Source organism: Corvus kubaryi, unplaced genomic scaffold (assembly GCF_017639235.1).
Source record: "Corvus kubaryi isolate FWS band 111438036 unplaced genomic scaffold, C.kubaryi_AGA036_p1.0 37386, whole genome shotgun sequence".
NCBI classification, from domain to species: domain Eukaryota; kingdom Metazoa; phylum Chordata; class Aves; order Passeriformes; family Corvidae; genus Corvus; species Corvus kubaryi.
The window spans coordinates 815,577-839,031 of NW_024581128.1; the positions used below are offsets into that span (position 1 = coordinate 815,577).

The following is a 23,455-nucleotide window of genomic DNA, read 5'->3' on the forward strand; positions in this document are numbered from 1 at the left end:
GCAGCAGCACCTGAAGAGGCTTTGATCGGAAAGGGATGTGGAAGCGCGGCGGCGGTGGTTTCTTGTGGAAGCTGTTTAAGAGGGATGGGTTACCGCACCTCCTCCCTGTAGGTAGAGGCTCGGCATCCTCTGACGGTGGGAAAGACCTTAGGATGATACCGCATCCTCTGAGCTGGAGAAAAAGGCAGGGAAGTCCCGTTTTCCCCCTTCTCCGAGGCACGGCGAGGCGGGGGGATGTACAGGGGTCTTGGAAGTATTAGGCGGGGGGCGGGAGGGACGGCTGCGGTAGTTGCCAAGGAAGGGAAGATGAGCTCGGCTTGCCCAGCCTGTGAGAAAGTTGCCCTGCTCTGGAGGGGAGGGGGCGGCCGGGACCGAGCGGGTCCCGGGCCGCGGGTGGAGGACGAGGACGGGGGCGCGGGGGCGGCGGCGGCACCGCCCCCGGGGGCTCGCAGTGACGCAGCTCCCGGCGGGGCCCCCCGCCCGTCTCCTCCGCCCCCACTCCCCTTTTAAACCGCGCCGGAGCCGCCGAGCGAGCGCAGCCGAGCCGAGCCAGGCAGAGCCGAGCATGGGGCCGCGGGCGCTGCTCGTCCTCCTGGCGGCCGCCGCCCTGGCAGGTGAGCGGGGCGCGGGCACATCCCGCCGGGAAAGGCGGGGAGCGGCCCGGGAACGGCCCCTGCGGGGAGCGGTGGAGGGATGGAGGGGCTCGCTCCGGGGACCCGCAGCCCGGGGTCGCCCCTCGGGACGGGGCGGTGGGGCAGGGGCGCGGGGATGGCGCTGGGCGAGGGCTCCCCGGCCGCTCCGCCTGTATTTTTATCCCAGTACGGCATCTTTGCACAAAGACTTCTCGGTGCCGTTTCGTTACGAGGGTGCCGCTGGGTTTTTGCCAGCCGGTGCTGGATGCTGGGAGGTGATGGCAAAGTAGCGGCTCTGCAGCTTTAATTAACAGGATTTTCTTTTTTTTCTTTTTCTTTTTTTTTTTTTTTTTGCACGCGGCATTAAATACTCAGACCCCACAGTGAAATGAACCTTAAGCACAATAGAAAGAGGTGATGGTTTGGCTCTATAGTGTTTTATGCATACTTACATCATTGCTTGAAAGAGTCGGTGTCATTCTGGGTTGAGTATTTTGGCTTTAGGTCTGTTAGAAGTCTCCACACTTCTGGGACTTGTACCGACACTGTGAGGAAGTCGACTGCCTTCAAGTGCCTTTATTGAAATCAAAGAGGGAGGGTGGAATATGGGGGAGAGAGACCCCAACACAGAGAAGCTCACCACACTTATACCATAGATTCTATAGGGATTTATTACCAAGTATTTTCTCCTGTTTGTGCCATCAAACAGATCAGGTACTTTACATCCTTTGTGGCTGTCGTGCTTTCAAATGTTGAATTGGTCAAACATTAACTTCAAGAGATTTCTAGTCCTTCTGCAAATCAATATGCCAAAATTTCAGTGATCCTGCCTAGGAGGACTCTATGACATTTTGATGAGGAATGACACTACACTGAGTCATCTGCACTGATGAAACAAAGCCATGTGGGGATTTCATCAGGGACCCACCCGAAGATCTGTTCTAATCTTGGAGATAAAAGCAAAAACCGTGTGAAATTGTCCTGAATTTATCATCATTTTTCATTATATTCATCAACTCGCAGCACTTAGTCAAAATTGTAATAGTCTGATTGTAACTGCCTGGGCAGACTTGATTCAGGAGGGTAAGGCAGACCCAGGGCTTAGCTTTACTTTGTGGGGCTGTGGTTTGTTTCTTGCTGTGTGCTCAGGTGCAAGGTTTCCATACTGGCACGTGCTCTGACTTTGCTCTGCTCTGGAACCCCGCAGTGGTCCCGTCTGCTGTGTTCCTGCAAGCCCATGGCTTGGTGCCCTGCTGCCTGACCCTGCTGTCCCTGTCAGGATGATGGCTTCACCCCTCCTGAGCACATGTGGAGAGGGAGGCAGCCGTGTTGGCCAGCACCTTCAGGTGGCAGGTGGCCCCAAGGGAGCTCTTGCCAGCTGGCGTGGGCTGGCACTGCTAGCACCTGGGTAAAGTGGGGCATTGCTGGCTCCCCACTGCCTTCCTGGCTCAGCCCTGGCAGAGCAGCTGCCTCAGTGTGTTATTTCAGGCTCTGGTGTGGATTGGAGGCTCATTCTGTTTCTGCAGACAGGTTAATGTGACATATGTCCAATGCCATTTGGTTCTCCTGACATTGTTGTGATGCTCCCTCTTTGTGCACGTTGGCTTTCACTGTTAACCAAGGTCTTGTGAGCTTTTGAGTGACACAGCAAAGGCAGTGGGTACAACCTGACTTTGTCTTCCCGTGCCACTGACAGCACTCAGGGGGTGGCCTGAAGTAGCAAAAAAAGTCCAGGAGTTTGTCTGCTCTGTCTGGTGTCACTCACAGGAGAGGTGCTGTGGCTGCGTCACTAAAAGGACAAAATCAGACGTTTTCCCTGGTGCCCGTCAGGTTTTCTCAGGGGCTGGAGGAAGAGAGGAGCCTCACCAAGAAGAGGCAGTAAAGGGGCTCCTACCTGTGTTTACATGTGAGTGGTGACTGGGAGCAGCATCCCCAACACCTGTGGGACTGAGAGAATGTCTTTTTATGGGTAACACTTTTTTTAGTGGAAGGGGCTTTGTCTCCTGCCCCCATTATGTGCATCCTTCTCCTCCATGCATGCAGCAGGGTGGGCTGCAGCAGTGTGATAACTATTTGCATACTGGGTTAGTAAAGGAACTCAGAGCCTGCCTCAGTCAGCACTGAATGCCAGAGATGGGGGAGAAGGTTGGCTCTGTGCAGCACCATCTCCCCTCACACACCACCTGGCACTGGGGGAATGCTGGGGGAGGGATGCAGTGCTATTTTAGGGGAATCCCTTCTGTGCTATCCTTGCGTGGGTTCCCTTCTCTGATGGCACTTGTATATGCAGGGAAGGGATGGGGGCTGGAGAAGCACATTCCTCTGTATGTGTTTGGGGGAGTCCACAGAAATATCAGGAGTTACTATTGTATGATGTTCAGCTATTATACTCTGAGTCAGTGCTCCAGGGGATGTCTGCTTCCTCTGCCAGCACAGAGAATAAAGGTTGTGTTGCTTTAAATAGTGCAAGGCTAAGTGCTCCTGTCTTCCTTGGGACAGTGCTCATTCTCCTGATGTTGAAAGGTAAAACTGGCCTCCTTTATCTCCATGATGTGCTGTGTGTTCACCTGTTTCAGGAGGTCTCTCACTGACCCAGCCAGAGAGAGGTCATGGTTGTATTTAGGGCTCTCCTGACCCCTGTAAGGGCTTCAGAGCTGCACTCCAAGCTGTGTGTTTGTGTGCTGTGATCCTGCACTGTGTGGGAGGCCTGCAAAGCCAGGATACAACAGGCCCTGCTTCCACACACTCTTGTGTGGCTGGCAGAGGTGCTTAACCTCCCTCCTGGAAAGCTCCAGGTGGATGGGAACTGACACAGTTTATTAATAACACACAGCAGCCAAGCTCATTAACCAGCTGGAGATACTGCAGCAGTGATGGCAAAATAAGGCAGCACGGAGGTTTTATTGGCAGTAGCTTCTTTCCAAAAGCAAATTCCTTGGCCCAGGTACAACAGAACTGGTGTAAGGAGGTGTGAGTTATCCCATGTGTCCTCAGGACAGAGAGAGAGGGATGGGTTGTACTGCTCCCTTCCAGAGTAGTTTTCCACTGAGACTTGAGGGGGTTTTGCTTATTTCTTGGAATGATTATGGACCACTCAGTGAATGGAAATTTTCCTGTCCCTTCTGACTCTCTCCATCCTTCTAGCAGCTGCCTTCAAGTGAGACAGGATTTCTCCAGTAGGATTGGGACCGTAGCTGCTTTGAAGTCATGAAGAATGGTCTGCTGTTGGCAGGGGGTGCACATAGAGCTTCTTCAAGAAGCCGAAAGATCCTCGGGGTGCAAACGGGCTTTGCTTGTTGGGTTTGATTTATTTTTTTTTACCATCAAACAGGTGCAACTATGTAAGGACCTGATTAGAAGTAAGGTTCCATTTTGGAATTTAAGCGTGGCTTGCTTTGGTGTTGCATTTTTTGTGGGTGGGATTACTCTTGGTGTGTATTATTTTAGTGCCACAAGGGTTGCTATGCCTCAATTTTACATGGCTTTTCCATCCAGATAAAGAAAGATTTGATGTGGAATGTGCCTGGTTTAGTCGACTGGCCAACCCAAAACTCAAGCTGTCTCATCAGACCTATTTGTCTGAGGACTCCTGTCAGGGATGCCTGTATTAAAGAGTCTCTAAGAATTGGTTTTTCTTCCAGGTGCCAGTGCAGTTCCAGTGGAAAAAGACCGTACTGAAGAAATGGTGAGTAGCTGCTTGTCAAACCAACCTAAGAAAGTATCAGTGATGTGATCTCCATGTTTTGTCTTTAAACTCTTTAAACTTGTGAAACTCTGCATTGTACAGCTGCTTGAAAAGGGTTATGAAATATTACACAGTACATGTTATTGTACTGTAAACAGTGAGGTGACAGCTTTGGAGAAAGATGAAATACCTTCAGTTACCAACTGTGTAACAGGCTTTCTAATGTAGTCCTTCCTCTCCTGCTTTGGAAAGAGATCTTACCCTGTGTGATTCAATAAAGGCCATCAGCTGCTCCCAGACCCTTTAACCTGACACCAGACCCCCTGCACTGGTTGGTCCTGTGATCATTTAGATTATTAAACACCTGGTAATAACCAGAAATAGTTAAAAGACAAATGGCTCCATAAATGTTCCATTGTCTCCTCCCAGTTATCCCCACAGAGAACCTGGGGCTCTTGTACCCCCAGCAAGCAGAGCACTTGTTCACACCAACAACTTCAGCACTTGCAAATCATTTTATACAGAGGAGCTACTTTGGTAGTGCTTAGAATTAGAGCACATTGTGTGACTTCCCTAAATCAATCCATTTTCTCTGCTTCCAGACAATCCAGTTCAATGTTCAGTGCTAAAAACGAGGCAGGACTTGGAGCACACACACGTGAAAAGGCGTGGGGTGTATCCCTTACAGAGGATACAGAGGTGTTTTAGTTTATTGGCAGTCCTTCCTCATTTGGACAGATCCTACAGGATAATCCTCATCCTTTAAATGTGTGTTGTGTTTGTTTATTTTATAGGGTGGGTTATCACTTGTTGTTTGACTCTCCTTTGTACTGAGTAGGGTATTTAATATTTTAAAAGGTACAAAAGGAGCCTCTGCAAACAGAAGGGGAGATAAAAAGACCTTATGTCTGTTCTCTTCCTGCTGGTATGGGAGTGAGGAGCAAAGCCCAAATGCACAGGATTACTCAAAACTCATCAATAGTAGCCTGAACTCTAATCTCAAACAGGCTTTTCTACCAGCTGGGTCAGAAGTAAAGTTTCCATTTTTGCCATGAGGGTTTTTTCTCCTCTTTTGTCTCTTCCAGGTAACCCGGTGCATAGTGGAGGTTCTGTCTAATGCTCTGTCTAAGCCAAATGCACCCCCCATTAATCCTGAATGCAAAGAAATCCTGAAGAAAAGTAAGTACAACATTATCTGAACTTGGGGAAGGAATTTGGTGCATGGTTTCTCTCTGGTGTTGGAGCTGGTGAACTGTTACTTCAGCCTGTGTGAAACTGGTGCCTCCAAATTTCAGTGCCAGAACTCTGGTTTCCTTCTGTTCAGTCTGTCTCGCTCAAAGAACAAACAGCCTGACCTGGGAATTGTCAGGGATTCTTGGCTGACACATGTGGCTCTCTCCTTGAACCACCTGGAGGGTCTGAGAGGACTTGACAAACTCTTTAGGTAGCCTGAGAAGATGAAGCATAACTTTGCAAAGCATGAGATTTCTTTAATTTTTTTTTGTCAGTCAATTTAGAACTTCTAAAATTTGTTAAAAACCCCTTGAGTAGCTTGGAATAGATGGTTCTGTTTTTATTGTGAACAAGCATCTGTGATGGGTAGGGCCTGACATTCAAAGAACTGAACACAACTCCAGATCCCATTGATTTTTAATGGGAATGAGAGCTAGCTTAATTCAATACTAAAAATGTGATCACAAAAAAGCCAAAGAAGGAAAATTATTCTGGAAACTCCAGGGGAACTTGTAAAATGCCTAATTAAGTGGAGTTAATTAGTTAGTTAATCCTTTTCCAGGCAAGCATACAAAACAGTAGCAAATTACTGATTTTAAAAACAGAATTAAGAAATCAATTCTGTCCAAATTTCCTTGGTACTGTGGGAAGCCAGTTATCTCTTAGAAATAACACCTCGGTGGAGGGTTGGATCACTCCATGATGCTGCTTTTGTTACTGTAGGTGATAAAAATGACAGAGAGAGAAGCGAAAACAACCAACCTGAAGTGAGGCATCCCAAAGACCCAGCAGAGACTGAAAAACATCCTACTGGGAGCATGGAGAAAGAACAAAGGCAGGCAGAAGAGGAATCTAAAAAGTACATGGAAGGAGGTGATGAGGAGAAACTTGCTCATGAGGAAGGTAAAAGCAAGGAAGAGGAAGCTGGACACCAAATGCCTGCTCAGGATGAGACACTTCACACAGAAATGAAAAAGCACTATCAGGAAACTGGGAGAGAGGAGGAGAGGAATTACCACAGGGAAGAGGAAAGCAAAGAGGGCAAGTGTTGTGAAGATGTAGAGACTGATCTTCTCAAGAAGAAGTCGCACTCGGACAGCGTGAGCATGGAGGAGTTCCGCGGTGGGAATGATCGGAGCCCCAGGGGCCGCTGGCACCTGGAGGAGGGAATGCAGAGCCCTTACAAACAAATTCGGGAAGGTGAAGAGGGAGAGGAAGAAAGGAGTGAGAAATACCTCCATGAGTCTCAGGAACGTGGTTTCTCCCACCAGCAGGAGCGTGAAGAATCTGAGGAGAGTGAAGAAAGAGAGGAGGAAAAGGAACCCTACAAATCCCAAGGTTATCATGGGAAGCACAGAGCGGGTGACTCCTATGAAGAGAAGAGGGGCCATGAGGGTGAGAGGGGGGAGCCAGCTGGGGGATCACACCCAGGGGAGGCCAATCTCTGGGAGCAGTGGAAGCACCGTCAGAAACACCAGGAAGAGTCTGAGGAGAAGGGTGGCTATCCTGGGCGGCGCGGGCCGGAGGAGCTGCAGGAGGAGAGGCCTGCAGAGCAGGGCAGTGAGGAGCACAGGGACAGCTGGCAGCAGAGCCAGGAGAGCAGGGAAGAGGAAAACAAGAGGCATCACCACAGCGAGGAAAGCAGTGAGAAGTGGCGTGAGGAGAGGAGACTCCAGGACGGATCACACCATTCTGAGGGGAGGACACACCTTGCCGATGGCAACGAGGAGGAGCTGGACAGGTACCTCAGCAAGGAGAAGCAGCGTCGTGCCGGAGGGAGATCCCACTTACGGAACAAGGAAGAGGAAGGGTCACAGAAGGCTTACGCTCGAGAGCGCAAGGGGCAGGCCAGGAGGCACTACAGCACTGAAGACAGCCTGGAGGAGGAGGAGGAGGTGGAGAAGAAGCATCACAGCAGTGACCAGCTGGAAAATGAAGAGGAGGAAAGATACGCAGAGAGGGAGGAGTACAGAGGCCATCTCCCTGCAGAGAAAGAGAAGAGAACTGCAGCATCCTACAGGCCTTTCTACCCACTGCTGTGGTGGAAAAGCCGGCACTTGGACAAAAGGGACAGTGCAGGGGAGCAGCTTCTGGAGGGCAGGGAGGAAGGCAGGCCTGCCCTGAGTGAGAAGAGCCTTTTCCCTGAGTACAATGACTATGAGTGGTGGTCAGAAAAGCAAATCCAGAGTGCTCTGAACCACAGGCGCACCGAGAAGAGGAATCCTGGCAAAACGAACAGATACAATGTGGAAAGGCAGTACAACAAGATGGATCAACTTGCACAACTTCTGAACTACAGGAAGAAGTCTGCTGAATTCCCAGAGCTGTACAGCTCTGGAGAAGACCTGAAGAAACGTCACATAGCTGGGAATGACAGGAGTCTAAGCCAGAGGCCCCTGATGGAAGAGGAGGTATGTGTACAGCAGTTTCTCTGAAAAGCTGGGGGAAGCACACTTCCAAATCTGTTCCCAAGGTAGCTGGGAAACTGCATGGAGAAACACAAACAAGATTAAGTCACATTTTGAGAGTAGATCTTCAGTGATTTAAAAATCTTTCTTCAAGCAGTGCAACTTTTAAGTTTGGTGAACTACCCAAGGGTACAGTTTGTGGGATAAAGACAGCTCCTGTCTGCTGCAAGACAGGAAGGGAAAGATTTTATTCCTCTTTGGGCCCTGCCTCTCCCTCGAGGCTCTACAGACGGACAAAACTAAGGTGCCATTGCAGCAGGAGCAGAGGGGGAGCTGACGAGCACCACTTAGTCTGTCGGGTTGTTTAAAATACAAAGGTGTAAAGTGAGTTGGGTGTTTAGAGTGAAATCAGCTGTCCATGGACTTCCCAGCTGGAATTGCAGAGCAGAACCTGCCGTGCACCTGTCAGCCCAATTCATGTGTGTAATTCACACCTAGTGAATCCTCTTTTTTTTGTTGGACTTCTTGTTCTGCTCTGGTATCCTGGAAAACACCCATCAGTTAGATCCCATCAGCCAGATCTTCCTTGAGTGTGGCACTGTATCTGTGCATCGCACAGAGCTGTGGTGGCAGCAGTGGAGGCTGGACACTGATTAATACAGATGTTAATTGGTGTTAACAAGTCGTCATAGTAAAGAATTGGCTGCATAAAGCTTCTTCTGCTCCCTGTGGCTGTGGAGCTGTGCCCTCGCTGCACACTGTGCTTGCTGGGGGACCTCTCAGGGACAGCACCTGCAGCTGTGACACGGCAGGAGGCCGCCACTGGGTAAGGGTGTAATTAGGCTGTAATTAGGGCCAGCTCTCAGAATTACATGCTTTCCCCAGCCTCAGTTCAGTCCAAAGCAGGGAATTGCACCAATCTCCCGAAGAATGAGCTGCACTGCTGTTAACACCCCTCTGCTCAGGGACCGGGAAGTGGCGGGACAGAATCTGCCTTAGAAATGGCCCTTCCTCTCCTTTCCATGGAACAAAACATTTGCCAGTGTTAATGATGTGTAAAACGCTCTCTATGTTTTCACAGGAAAAGGAGCTGGAAAACTTGGCCACCATGGATCTGGAGCTGCAGAAAATAGCAGAGAAGATTAACAGCCTCAGGAGAGGCTGAAGGTGTCCTCGCAATACCTGTGTTTTGTGGTAAATTCACTGCCACTGGATTGTTGTTTGTCCTAAACCCAGGAAATTCTATTCCCTGTCCACTCTCGTGTAGTGATTTACACAGCTGAAAGTGTCTTTAATTTGCTGTTATGCTCCCAAGACCTGAATGGCATGAATTTTAGTAATATAACCTTTCATGTGGGCAGGTATTTTTAATATGCTTTTGGAGATAATTGTGTTAGTGTTCTTCAGGAATATATTTGTCTGAGTTTGCAATAATAAAAACCATTGATCTTGGACCAAACCTTCTCCTTGTTCATGTGGCTGATGGGGTTATCTCAGAGTGAGCTGGAGCAGGTGGGTCGATTGTGCACAGAACAGTGGCACTCCACCAATATCCCTTAGAAGTTACAAGGAGCCCATCTGTGCATTTTGTTCACCAGTTTGCATGAGCGTGAGAGGGAAGAAGGCATTTGAAATCTCAGTAATGATTAATTTCTCATTTCCTTACTGGTTTTCACTGCACTTTACAAGGATTATGGCACATTGGAAAACTGGGATTCAGTGTTGAGACCATGAGTGTCACTGCTGGTGAAATGCAGCCAGATTGGCTTTGAAACAAATTAACTCCCCCGGTGTTCCAACATTGTTTATTTCTCAAGCTGATCTATTATGCAAATGCTTTTCCCATGTTATTGTTTTTATTGTCACAGTATCTAGGGTAAGCAGCTGTCTGGAACGCAGAGATGGTGAAATCTACATCCTCTCCTTTTATGGGTTTTTCACATAAGGAGGAGAATAAAAGAGAGAGAGAAGAGAAACTTCCCAAAAAGTAGAAAAACAACACTGGGAGGTTTACAGAAAGCAGAGGCAGATAAAACCTGAAGATGCAGTGTACCTGTTCTCCCAACAGAAAGCTTCAGCTGCTTCTTTACATGAAATACAGCCCCTGTTTTGAGCATTACTCTTCTCAAAATACAGAATTCTACAGCTTTATCAAGTCTCAGCACGTGATCCCAAAGCTCCAGGTTCCATCCAGTCAGTCCAGACATGGATGAGGGAGTTCCAGAATGGAAGCTAAGCCCTCCAGCCCTCTGAGCTCCCACTGGGGGTGTAATGGGGTGCAGCCAGCAGAGTATTGTCCTCCTACAGCCTATGCTGGACGTTTTTATTTCCAAAAAGAGGGAAAAGTAAGAAAAAGAAGATAAATCTCTTTAGGGAAAATACCCTGTAGTTTAATTGAAATGGCAAATGCAAAGTTAAAAAAAATTAATTAAAAAAGCCAGACATCTGAAAGATTCAACAGTAGAATAAATATATATACATACAGCAGTTTTCCAAATAGTAATGTCTTAAAAACATACAGCAGCTCTCAGGAAAATGACAGACAATACTAATAGTGACATTCTGTTTAAATATTTAGTATTTTAATTTAAGAACATGCACTTTCTCTTCTGTATATATTTCAGGAAAACACGGAGTCATGCTGTAAGCATGAGGTCATGTTTATTATTAGTTTTCTCTTTTTATTGTTCCTTTGGAAAAAAAAAAAGTGTATGATTTTTGCTGTTCATTCTCTTTTCTTAAATTACTGAACAGAGCCGAGTTCTGTGTCCCAAGTGGGAGCAGATCCTGAGGAGAATCCTCTGATGCCTTTCTGGGATAATGGAAAGCTAAGTTGGATGTGTTGATCCTGACTCAATCTTTTAAAAAACTACCTCATCTTCAGATTTGGCAACAAACAAACAGAATGCCTGCACTGAGGCTTTGTCTTCTCTTGATCTTCTCTCCTTCTTGAAGTTCCTATGAGTTCAGTGGGATGTTTGCTCCCAAGGGTTTTCCTTGACATTCAGATGATGTGAACTGCTAAGGAGCAGGCCAGTCCTCCCTCCCCTGCAGTTCTGCTGCTTTCTCTGACAGATGCACGACAGGCACAGCCCTGTGCTGTCAACAGCACAGAAAGGACTTGTTATTTCACTAAAACTCCTGAGATCTAAACCACAAGTCAGTTCTTCAAATGTTAACAAGGAAGGTCTTGAAGTTTGCATCTTTTAGATGATGGCTCCTCCATCTTCAGTGCTTCTGAGTTACTGGAATCAGATTTGCCCTTATCCAAGACAACAGTGATGCCAGACAGGAGGTACCCTCCACCTCCACTCATGGTCAGCTTTGGGTGGCTGCGATCTGGTAAAACCTTTAAAAAAATAAACAACAACAACAACAACAAAACACACCCCAGAACCAGCGCCTGTAGAAATCCACTCTGTGTGTGTGCACATCATGTGTGTAATTTCAGTTTACAGGATAGGCTGTACATTTTTTCCCCAGCCACAACAACAAACAGGCATTTGGGAAGTGTATTTATCTTTGAAGAATCCAGCTGTAGAAACCCATAATACTACAGGCTGCTGCCTCACTGGTTACTTCTTCATGGCATTGCCAGCAAGATTGTAAAGCCAAGGTTTGAGCACACAGAAGTGCCACTGTGTGCTCAGAAGTGAGGGACTCTGCAAGAAACCACAGCTGCTGCACAAACCAGCCTGGAGGAATTCTGTGATTTCCAGTTCTGTCCCTAGCACCTTTCTGCAGCCACCCTTAGGGTCAGACACAGCACTGAGCCATCCCTTTCAGCCACCTTACACCTTTTGTAAGGACTTTCCCTTCAGCTGTGCTTCCTCCTTGCCCTGCCATTTGCAGTCTCAGAGGTTTTACCTGTGTCCAGGACACTGCAGTGCTGTTCTCACTGCAGCTGGACCCAGGACCCCTGGCCAGGCCCACCTTGTGTGCACATCTAGGAATTACCAACACCCTGTCACTTTGCTACAAATATTTCAGCAAATGTTTAATGAAATGTAAGAAAGTAAAGTCTTTCCATTTGAAATTGCTACAATGAAGCATTAAAGCTCTTCAGAATGCCCACTACTCGGGTAGAGCAAATGCCTGAGCTTATACACTGTTTCAGCCAGTCCAAACCCCCATATTTTCAGGGAATGTTTTGCTCCCCAGCATTCCCATGGTTTTGGCAGCCCCTTACTGCCATCCTTACCTGGTAGTTCCGTAGCCAAGTTTCAGATAGCTTCAGGTTGATGACTCCACCTCTTTCTCTCAGCTTGGTGTAACAGTCTAATAATGGCTTAGAAAAACCAAAGAGGAGGTTACAAAGCAGAATGGATCGCACTTGAACTGAACAGCTGAAGTAACATCTTCATTTACCTCTTTGTACTGGCAGTAGACAACAAAAGGCCTCGAGGGAGCAACAAATTCCAACAAAGAAAGTAACAAGGGTGTGGGATGAAACTTGCTGGCTACAATTAAGCTGCAAAAGAAGTTTCATGTGCATTAGTTTTCTGCTTCCGAAACTTACTCATCAAGTGACATTTCCTCCTCCTTAGCACAGCAATCAATTACAGAAGTGTCTCATCAGCATGTCTTCATTGCTCTGCCAACTCCCCAAATATAAAAACAAATCATGACTTCCTACGGGCGTAATTAAGAGGCTGAAGCATTGCTCCCCAAAGTGCAGAACATTAAATGCATTTCAAGAGCACTCACTTCAGCTGTGTTGGGCTCCACAATGTCTTACAAACTAGGAAATTTTATGTTGCTTGCTCTGCCCCAAGACCATTTTCCAAATGCAATTTAAGTTTTGTGACTGCCAAATGTTGCTTAGAGTGCAACCTGAGCCGTGACTCTTTAGACTGAGTAGTCTTCATTAAATAGTTTTCTATAAAAGGATATTTCAAGAGAGAACAAATCCTTAGTAGGCATGACTAGAAATCTTTTAAAAAGAAACGTCCTTGACAACCTAAAGGCTTCATATTCTATTCTCCATCCTCATTTTAACATCACAGGATGACTTGGATCTACAGATGGTTGAGATTCTCTACAGCTATCTCCAGTTTTAATCCAAAACAATCACTGCTGAACTAGATTGCAAGAAATGGTTGGTAATTAGTTAATAAGCTGTGCTTGTGCAGAAAGAACGGGCTAATTAAACTCCTTCTCCAGTGTACAGAGACTACTGAGATGCCCCATCAATTAACATTTGTTCTCCAGGGGAATGTGCAGCACTGGAGCAGAGTTAAACTTCCTGACAAAAGGGAGGTAAAAATTGATGTTCAATTTTGTAAATACAACGGAGATAAGGAGGTGAGATAATTCTTTTTCAGTTGCTCCCACTTTGGCTGTTTGCCAGCCATGGCCTTGCAGGCCATTTGCTTCAAGTGCAAACCTCAAAAGAATGGTGCTCCACAATGAACCAAGCAGGCCATAAAGGAAAGACTCATCCAGTGCCTTGGAAGGCTTGGAATGCTGCACTGGCACTGCCAGGGGCTCTGCCAGGCTACAGGAAGGGAAGTGAGGGCTGAGAGACTGGGAAAAATCAAACGCTGCTCTTTCATATGGCGGCACAGATTGCTGCCAGCAGGGAGCCTGGCCAGGCACAAAACTGATGCAGTGGCTGAGGGGGGAGCAGGAAGAGGCAGAGGAAGGGCAGGGAAGGGCAAAGGGAGGGAGGTGGTCTAATTCTGAACACATGGAGTGTCTATGAACCAATTTCTGCTTCCACAGTGTCTGGAAAATGGAATAGCCTGTCTTTAAAGTCGTCTTAAAAGAATACCAAATACCCAATGAGTATCTTCCTTTTTCCCCTCAGTGGCCTAATATCAGACCTCAACCCTCATAAAAGGAATTGAACAAACAGATCCAATACAATGTTTTACCACACAACAGCACAAAAGATAGAAATTTTACTGAAATGGTATCCTCTACACTCAGTAATAAATACTGTTAAAATCAGGACCTCAAGAATTCTCCTGAAGTTGGTACCCACCTTCACCTAATGAACAGCTTTTCTTTACTCTGCCAGTAAGTCCCAGTCTTTCTCCCACCTCCAATGTTAACCAGCTTTTTCCCTATCCTTTCCCTGTTTCTCTCCTGTAAAACAAAACCAAACCCTTACTTTCCCTGCCTGCATCTACTCAGGTACAGAGTCGATAATTTGAAGCATTTCTTTATTCCCTGCCAAGGTTTTTATGTTACCCTGTGGTTCCTGATCTCAAGGAGCAGTGGCTATAAAAGGCAGATGACTGAAGAAAGGGGATCAGGGCTGAGCCATCTGGGACAGTGCTCTCAGGCACCAGAAATTCTCTTTATCCCCATCATGCTGGAGCCTTCCTAAAGCAAGGAATCATTCATCCCTTCAGGAATGTCATTGTTACAGCTTTCATGCATTACAGAGGATAAAAGGAGGATAAAAGTGATTGAAAACAAATAAAGAGACAAATATAAAACAGGCTTCCTTGAACTCAATCAACAACTGAATGTACTATTTTACACGAAAGGAAACAACAAATATTAATTTCCCTTTGCCAGATCATGCAGAGACATTAATTACAGTGATGGTGCAGGAAACAGCAGTGAAACCAGACCCAAACACTGCCACTATTCAGGCAGCCCAGTGGTCCCAGCCACAGGCACTGCCACAGACGTGCAGAGCCTTTTACAAACCTCCTTGAACGTTTTACTGCTTCACAGAACACAGAATGACCTGGTTCTGCATGTTTATAAATTCTGACACTTAAATATGCTAGATGAGGTATCTGAATGAGCATTAGTTAAAACATTTCATAGTAATAAACCCCCAAAATGATATACAAGCATTTTAAAATAACCAGTAAATGTGCAGTAAAACTTATCTGAGCACAACAGCTTTATTCTCAGCGAACCAATATTCTTGGGAGGAAAAACCAAATATGAATGTTAATAAATTAACTAAATTAATGTTACTTGGTTAACTTGAATCACTTCAGCATTTGCTAAGAACACAGTGAAAAAGTCACACCCACTAAATGCTCTTACACTGTTGTGGGGCTCAATTTCTAGGAATACATTGATTGTATTTGTTTTAAATTTATGACCTTAAATCTTTGTGCTAAATTGTTCCTCAGGAATAACTGATCCTGGCTAAAGCAGGTAAAATAAAGTTATGTGTTTTTTTCCTGTGTAAAAAAGAAAATAATTTCTAAAAACAAACCAGCCAATACAAAACCCCAGAACAACAAATTTAGTTCCACTTTAATGAACTTAAAACCTCAGGTTCTACTTTGCCAATTAGAATCCTTTGATGTTTTTGGCAGTCATTTTGTATTAGATTCTACCTGGATTCTGTTTTTCTTTGGATAGATTTTTTTATTTTTAATATTTGCTTATATTTAGTTGACTTTTAAATCATTTCAAGCCATTTACATAAAAGAAAAAAATCTCAACCAGGTAAGGACTAACCAAGACCAAGACACACTTGTTCTGCTTGCTGTCTTGTGCCCTATTGGTGTTCCTTTTTGTTTCTTATCTCTCTGCTGTTTCCAGTGAATTGTTCGTATCTCAACCCCTGATCTTTGCCTCTTGTGCCCCCAGTTCTCTGGGGCACCCATGGCCCCCATGGTCTGGGGTCTTTCAGTGGGAGCACAAAACTGGGGAATACCATTCCCAAACTATGACAACTCTAACCAGACTCACCCATCAGCATTCTTCTCTCTCAGCAAAGCAGCAGCTTCCTGCAGCTTTTTCCTTCTCTCCCACTGTTTTATTTGCTTTTCCCGAACCTTTGAACAACAAAACAAACAGTTGGCACTTTAACTGGTAATTATTTATCGAATCATTATTGCCTGGACTGCATTTTCATTTTCTGCATCTTCATGTAAAACAAAAGACAACTTGCAGAGTTCCACTTTAACACCTGACTAAGCTGCATTTCAGCAGGGCTGACTCAGACAGCAGAATTTTATGTCCACAGACACTGTGGAACCTGAACAGCCACAATAAATATTCTTACATTTTCTTTATTTTCTTTTTCTTTGCTCTCTTTAAATTCTCCATCTTCAGCATTAACGTCCATGGCGTCTTGCTCTTCTGTTGGATTGATCTCCATAGCTGCTTCAGGAGCAGGTTCCTCCTCTGTTTCCTGGAGGGAAGTCTGCTTCTCCTCAGTCAATCCATTGCTTTCCTCTTCCCCCCGTGCATTCTCCTCAGGGTCTGCATGCAGAGTCTCCGTAGTGAATGTCCCAGACAGGAGACTCTGCACTTTGCTGAGAGGAAATTCATGGAGATTATCAAAGAAAGGTTTGGGAAACCCAAAACAACTGGTGGCAGCTCTAACAGGTCCTCCTCCTGGGTACATCTGAATGATGGAGCCATAGCCTGTGGGAGGGAAAGAATCAAAACACATTGGAAAGGCAGAATATTAAAGTCCTTTCTAAAGTGCTTAAATGAAGGGTCCATTTAAGAGCAGGGAAGTAAACTGCCTGCTATTAATCCAACCATCAAATTTAACAAGCTGTGGAAATATGCCTCAAGTTGGAAAACCTTTATTGAAAGGACAACAGTTACTGAAACTCAAAAGGACAAGGTAACTCATGGAAAATTCGTGTACTAAGCACATATTTAGGATTAGCTCAGAACATATAAGCAGTGACAAAATGCTAGAAAAGCTAATTTAATTAATAATTAGAAGACAAAATTTCTACAGTTTCCATTACTTATTTATGGATTTGCTTGGATAAAACCTGAAGGTTAATTTAAAAAGCTTTATTAGGCAAAGAATGTCTTCAACATCCAGGCTCTAAAGGAAGAGCTGTGAGACATTAAACACACTAAAAATAACTTTTCAATAGTTACACTGAAATTTTATCTTATTTACTTCAAAAAGTAGCCCTATGGCCAAAAGTTGCTGAAACAAAACCAATCTGTAGTAGCACTGCCTGTGTGCTTCCCAGACGACAGACAGCACATCTGTGTGCACATCACATCACACTTCCTACCTTTCCAGGCTTCTGGAATGTAATTGTCACCTCTGCCTGGTGTCTTAGAATAATAAAACTGCTTAACTGAGTTTGAAAAACAAACCAGGAGTCAAACTTCTCCTAGAATATGCTCAAGGAAATGTCATATACTTTCAAACTACACATTTTGCAGAGCACACATTAAATCCGGCACAGGGAACAAGATGAATGGCAACATTCCAGTGCTGTCTGAATTCCACTGGCACTATTCCTGTTTTTTGCCATTCACTTACCTGGACTTCCAGGTGTCTGGGAAAAATCTACATACAAGCTCCTTAGAGCTTTTTCTGAACTCAATGTCATTATGCTAAGAGAGGAACTAAAACAGATCTACATACAAGGCTACCAATTTAATCCAAATTAATGATATAAACAACTATATCAAATTTAATTCTCAATTAGTTTTTTATGGGTTTTTTTAAATTCTGAAAAAGAAATCCAACAGATGCAAAATGCAACTTTCCCAAGTGGGAAAACAAGTCTTCCTTTGAATCCTGGAGGTGGTAAAACCAGATTTCCAAAGCTGAGGAAGCGTTTTGAAGCCCTGCCTTTTAGCAGTGTCACACAGTATTGTGTATTTCCTTTGGTGTGTGCATGACTAAGGTGTGACTCACCCCCCATTCTCTCCATCACAGCCCCAAGCACCAGGCCCGAACACGTTTCCATGACAATCATCTTGTTGCCAGCGTGGATGTTTCCCAAAGTCAGCATCTGAGCTAGGGTGTCGTATCTCAAGTGGCTGGAAGATGAGAGGGAATTATCAAAGTTTGCTTAGAGATACTGCCTACTAGCTCGGGAGCCTGCCAAAAAAAGTTGGATTACCAGAGATTTTCGGGAAGAGCGTCAGGAATCTTCACCTGAAGTTTGCCCATGCAGAAACTTTAATAATTAAACACCTGGTAATGAAGAACTAGAACTGGCGCCAACAAGAAATTAGCCAGGAAAAGCAAAAGTAGGATATGCAGTAGGATGCACACAGCAAAGTGGACATCTTGTGCTGTGCCAGTCAGAGAAAGTATTATTCTAAACTTTTGTTTGTTTTTCTCTCTGACATGTCAGCTTGGTAAAGAAGAAATGGTATGGATGCATTTCCTGATCCAGTAACGAATCCCTTGTGATTTTCACCTGTTTTGCTGGAGCCTGCGCCACCTGCAACCCAGGACCAAAACCCAACACATGCACTGAAGAGACTCAGTGATAGCTACACAAATTACAACTGATCTTAATAGTAAAATAAAGCCAGGTGACAGAGATGGGGAAGGAGAAGGAAAAAGGGTTGAGAAGCCTTAAATAACATCTATTTGAAGATTTTAAATCTCAGCATCTTATATCTGTATCGGTCCACCTTTAACATCTGTAACAATGTATCTCTTCAGTTAGGCGAGCAAAAATCCAACCGAGCCACATCTTCGTAGTCATGGCCCCCTCTGACTCTGACCCCAATGCTACCCACACGTTTTTAAACTCTGGAGACTTGGGATTGACGATTTTGAATCCCTGACACATTAAAGTCAACAATTCTTGCTTCTGGTAAGTGGCAGGTTATTTTGTTACTGAGCCAGAAAACAGAGATGTTATGCCACTGAGCAAAGCAGGAAAGAGATACCTTTGAAAATGCAAAGAACCTCTGCCTGCATAGGTAATGAGCAAGGTGGTGGTGACAGAGAAATGGTAAAAGCTGGTGCTGCATGCAAAAGAGTTTTCCTGTTTGCTGCAATATCGATTCATTTTCTGTATCACATTATCTTTCATTAACGTGCAATCCCTGTGTTCACAGGAAAAAGAGAAGAAAGGTAAATATTGTATACTTTGGTATAGTGCAGGTGTTTAAAAAGTATTAAACTATCTTTCTGTTATCATTTGAAAAAAGAAACAAAATGAAAACTCACTTAATTTTTCCAGGTTCCCTTGCATAATACATGGTTGAAAGGATGCGAGTGGATGGTTTCACGATTGTAATAACTGCCTCATATCTGTAAAAAAACCACAGTAATGGTCTTATTTCAATCTCAACAATTTTGGGAATTAGCAAGTATTTTTCACATTTTAAAATTCACTTACTTTTTTTTCTTCTTCTTTATGTATTTATCTTGAGCAAATTCTGTTTTGTCTCTGAATGTTGTGCTGTTCTCTATTAACTGTTGAACTATTTCCTTGGAAGAGACAATTCGTTTTTGTTACAGCCAGCATTTATTTCTCATGCATTTCATATATAGTATTTTTTTAAACAAACACTGAAAATATTTTCTTCCAGTAGAGGCATGTACACCATTAACTTCTCCTGACACTAATGGCAAAGTCAATTTCTGTTAACCAACAGGACAAGTGAGGCACTACACTGACTGTGTGTAGGAATTTAATCATACAGTTTTGCATAAAAACGATGAAACTGAAAATGCTTATCCTGGAATGTTCAGTAATATTTAGTTTACTCCAACTCCCTCTTTGGGAGGGGGAAGCCTCTCTGATTTCAGCATCTCTGAGAGCATCTTTTTTCCCTGTTTCATGTAGTTCCTCCTCACTGGTCTGGTTAATCACCAGACATCTCCCTCACTCCAATAATTTTTTCAGTCTCACAAATTGTGCTTTACTCCTGTATCAACTCCTTGCACACTCTCCAACTCTCCTTAGCATTTATTATTTCCTACAATACTCCACCTGACTTTTTCCTTCTCTAGCTCCCAGGGTTTCCCAGAATTCCAGTTTTTGTTTCTTGCTCTCCTTGTTCTAATCTCTGCCCTTTGCCAACCCAACTCTTTCTCATGCTTTCAGATTCCAGCTGGAGGGATCATGAGGACCTCCAACAAAACCAAACCAACCCAACAGAACTTTCCTTGCTCGGGGTTTGTTTCCATGCCAGCAACACAAGAACAAATGCTGCTATTTTGGGTTCTGTGTTCCAAGTAGTTTAACAGCTAGAATTTGGGGCTCTATTAAACACGGAGGGGAGGAGTGACAAAAGGAATATTTTCAATTTGGACACTGCAGCTCCCACTGGGCTTTAAAAACCTGCTCAAAAAATAGAGTGGTGCAAATACTCCTCATTTCCTATTGCTGCTTTTCAGGGCATTATTCCTTCAAATACTTAACATGTGTTATTAGTGGTGTGAAACAGCATCTCTTTCTTTTTTGCTTTATTCTAGGAAATAAATCAAATGCAGTGTCTGGGTTGTTTATGTTGTTTTGTAGGGTTTTCTTTGTTCCAGTGAAATTTACAGTGAGGAAACTGGGAAGTATTCTGCATCACCAAGACATGCCATTCACAAACAGGAATTCAGATTTTAACAGACATTTTGGGAGAAATAATATCTATTGCTGCTAATGTAGCTTAAAATAATATTCAGTTACAGTTCAGAAAGCAGAGTTAATAAAAGCACAGGAAATGCATGGCACAGGCATGTTGAGGACTTACAGGAAAGTCATCTTCTGCCATGGATAGTGAAAACAAAAACCACCAAAGTTATTAGCCTGATTAACACATTCTTCTCCAAGAGATAACACAACCAGCAGCACAACCATGGAAACAGAAGGACCATTCCAAACTCCTTGGACCCAGCAGGCAAAAGCAGAAAAACTGCTCCAAAGAGCAGCTCCAAAGAGCAAGATGCAAACAGGAGATGAACTTGATGTAAGCATGAGCAATTTCCTGGTTTTATTACAAAGGGTAAAGACGAGCAAGAACTTTGCCGGACAGCATGTGCAGAACAGAACTGCTGCAATGCTTCAGTAGCATTTAAGATCCCTTACTTTTGACAAGGTGCAGGGTTAAATACCAATGCCTTTTCTAAGAGACCAGAAGTGATCTCTTGGGAATACTCTCAGCTTTCCAGGTACAGAAAAAGCACCAGCATCACCCCTGTCTGGCAGGTACTGCCTACAGGCACACTGGTGGTGCATTTGTTACACAATGCTATTTGTTAAGACTTCCTTTTTTTATCCATAATCCTTTTCTGCACCTTTGACAGTCTTATTATTGCATGATTTTAATGCCTCTGTAATACAGAAATAGTATTTTGAACCTTATACACAAGCAAAACTAAATGGTGATTATGTGAGCTGTACTTTTTATCTGTTATGACTTCTGACGCCATGAAAATTTATACTTTACTCTCCACTGACAAAGTTGCCATAAAGTTTACATAAAGTTTTCTCTGAAAACAGCCTGAGCATTTCTGTAAAACCAAAAAACATGACTTGACCAGAAGAACAAAGAAAAAGCACTGAAATCTATGCACAGATAGAAAGAATATCCTTTTTTCAGAAACTAAAATATAACCATCAAGGTAGCACAGAAATGACACCAAAACCTTATTTTTACCTGTCCTTTAATACCCTTGTCCTTCAAAGCCTTTATGTCATCATGAGTCAGTTTTTGAGACTTCCCATCGTCAACTATGTTACGATTATCTGTCCCTGCTTCCTTTGTTTCTAAAGGAAAAGGATATAGATTTGTAAAATCTACCTCTAAATAAGTGGGAGAAACACATGATTTTAGTGTCACAGAAAGCAGATTTCTCGTGGTTAAACACACATTTTTCATGGCCTTGCAAAGTACAGCCTAAGCAATGAAATGTAGTATGTGAAGTAAACCTTAATGTAAACAAAATCACCCAGACTAAGGTTCAAATTTTCTCCCACATCAAAAAGCTTATTTGTTACAGGACTCGTGAAACCACCGATCGAGACAAAACCATGCACTTTCATGACAGAGGGAATATAAGTAACATGAAATTATCAAATGATTAATAGAAAGCTTTCCCAATTTCTTTGGTATCATCAAAGAAACAAATTAATTTGAAATAGTTTTTCCAACTATCGATCCTCTGGGATACCTGTGGTAGTCTCTTCCGCCTCTTGCTTTGGCTGGAGGTTTCCACCACTGGTTACTTCAAATGTAGTTCCATAAATATGGCCAATGGCATTATCCAGGTAAAACCACTGCTTCTCAAAAGTTATTTTTCTGAAATAACAGAAAAGTGAGTGATACTTAAAGCATTATTTTTAGTATGCCTGAAACCCATCATAATTGAGTTTAAACTATAGCTTTATATATGACATTTTCATCTATATCCCTGAGGAAAAGCAGGACAGGCATAGTGAAATTAACCACAAAACCCACATTAAACTGGTCAGGAAAAGAACAAAGAACTTAAATACACCATATAGAAAGAACTTTTTTTTTCAGTTCAAATGAATTTTCAGCTGACAGATAAAACAAGGCTATGGCACTTGGCAGTATAATTTTTGACAGAGCAAGTAAGTGTATTAAATCTAATCTGGGTCATTCAGAGTAGTGCAAAAAGATGAGCATGGACCTGTGCTTTGCAAAGCTCCTCTGAAACAACGTTTTCCAAAAGACTATGAAGAAAACAGACATCAGAGTGTGTCCTGTAATCCTACAAGTGTTAATTAAAAAAAAAAAATATATATACTATCCCTTTCATTTCGATTGCACCAAGGCAGGTTTGCATCTTTTCTTTCTTCACAAAAAACAGGATCCACAAAGCCTTTAACTTTCAGGCTGACCAACAAAGTCTGCCTTGCTATCCATGGAAATACCAATCCTGGTAAATGAAACAGGTAGCAGGATCTATGCCACACTCACATTCAAATCAAATATTGCCAATATGAGCCCTAACTATGCAAATTATACTCATCACTAATTCAGAGCTACACCATTTTCAAACAAGTCTCATTCCAGCATAGTACCTTTCAATCTCCATCCTACTGAATCAGATGTCTGCCCACACTACCCAACACCGACTTCTACACACTGGTCTACAAAACTGTCTGCTGCCAGAGGAAGAGCCCAGGCTGTGATTTTAGCATTTCCTGCTGGGCTGCAGGCGCTTTCCTGCTATGCCAGTTGGCCTGGGAGAAAGAAAGAGGAGCCCTTTCATGGCAGCCCCTCCAAAGCAGCAGCTACCCAGAGCTGAGTGCCAGCATCTTCCTGCACACTAACACCGCCGAGCACGCTGAGGGCAATCAGCGATCCCTGTTAACACTGCACAGAAATCGCGTGCCACGGCGAGCTGAGCACGACGACGACCACGCTGCTCAGGCTCCTCTTCACTCGGCAGCGGTTTGACACCGACAGCGCAAAACTCTCAAATCCCTTTCACATTCTTACGAGACACGCAGCCAGGAGATCTTCCGGGTTTGAGGGGAGTTTTGCCATAGAAACCGAGGCAACATTGAAACATTTCCCGTCGACTGTCACACGAGCCTCGCGAGGCCGCTGTTCCTGCCCGGCACGGCGGGACAGCCGCGGGCCACCCCGGCGGGACAGGGACCGGCACCGGGACCCCCTTCCCTCCGGCGGGGCCGCACCGAGGGTGGCGGGGCCGGAAGGCACAAACCTCGGCCGAGGCGCCGAGCGGCACCGGGAGCCGCCAGCGCGGCCCTCACCTGCGGCGCAGCACCGACACCGCCTTGAAGACCTCGTCCCGCTTGAGCACGGCGCAGTCGCCCTCACGGATGCGCGCGCTCGGGCCGCCCTCCATG

At 44.5% G+C, this 23,455-nt stretch overlaps 2 protein-coding genes across 3 annotated transcripts; one reads left to right on the forward strand and one right to left on the reverse strand.

Moving 5' to 3' along the window:
* The first annotated feature begins 505 nt into the window (after positions 1-505).
* CHGB (chromogranin B) lies at positions 506-9,417 on the forward strand. 2 transcript variants are annotated; one of them, XM_042036597.1, is made up of 5 exons: positions 506-614; positions 4,274-4,317; positions 5,403-5,496; positions 6,274-7,961; positions 9,040-9,417. In XM_042036597.1, the coding sequence occupies exons 1-5, from the start codon at positions 566-568 to the stop codon at positions 9,121-9,123; spliced, it is 1,959 nt and encodes a 652-aa protein (XP_041892531.1). In that variant the 5' UTR covers positions 506-565; the 3' UTR covers positions 9,124-9,417. The 2 variants fall into 2 exon arrangements, with proteins under 2 accessions (XP_041892531.1, XP_041892532.1); XM_042036598.1 differs by lacking the exon at positions 506-614 and adding an exon at positions 2,306-2,538.
* A 905-nt stretch (positions 9,418-10,322) lies between these two features.
* Positions 10,323-23,454, reverse strand: TRMT6 (tRNA methyltransferase 6 non-catalytic subunit). The gene is made up of 11 exons (XM_042036599.1): positions 23,360-23,454; positions 21,784-21,911; positions 21,270-21,379; positions 19,013-19,104; positions 18,841-18,924; positions 17,566-17,690; positions 15,946-16,310; positions 15,630-15,715; positions 12,327-12,429; positions 12,160-12,246; positions 10,323-11,307 (listed from the first exon to the last, which is right to left on the reverse strand). The coding sequence occupies exons 1-11, from the start codon at positions 23,452-23,454 to the stop codon at positions 11,134-11,136; spliced, it is 1,449 nt and encodes a 482-aa protein (XP_041892533.1). The 3' UTR covers positions 10,323-11,133.
* Between the last annotated feature and the right edge of the window lies 1 nt (position 23,455).

Coding starts and splice junctions, on each gene's coding strand:
- CHGB (XM_042036597.1), top strand. CDS start 566: ATGGGGCCGCGGGCGCTGCTCGTCCTCCTGGCGGCCGCCGCCCTGGCA. Junction 615..4,273: donor GGCGGCCGCCGCCCTGGCAG/GTGAGCGGGGCG, acceptor TTTTTCTTCCAG/GTGCCAGTGCAGTTCCAGTG. Junction 7,962..9,039: donor GGCCCCTGATGGAAGAGGAG/GTATGTGTACAG, acceptor ATGTTTTCACAG/GAAAAGGAGCTGGAAAACTT.
- TRMT6 (XM_042036599.1), bottom strand. CDS start 23,454: ATGGAGGGCGGCCCGAGCGCGCGCATCCGTGAGGGCGACTGCGCCGTG. Junction 21,380..21,783: donor GGCGGAAGAGACTACCACAG/GTATCCCAGAGG, acceptor CTTTTCCTTTAG/AAACAAAGGAAGCAGGGACA. Junction 18,925..19,012: donor ATAAAGAAGAAGAAAAAAAA/GTAAGTGAATTT, acceptor GTTTTTTTACAG/ATATGAGGCAGTTATTACAA.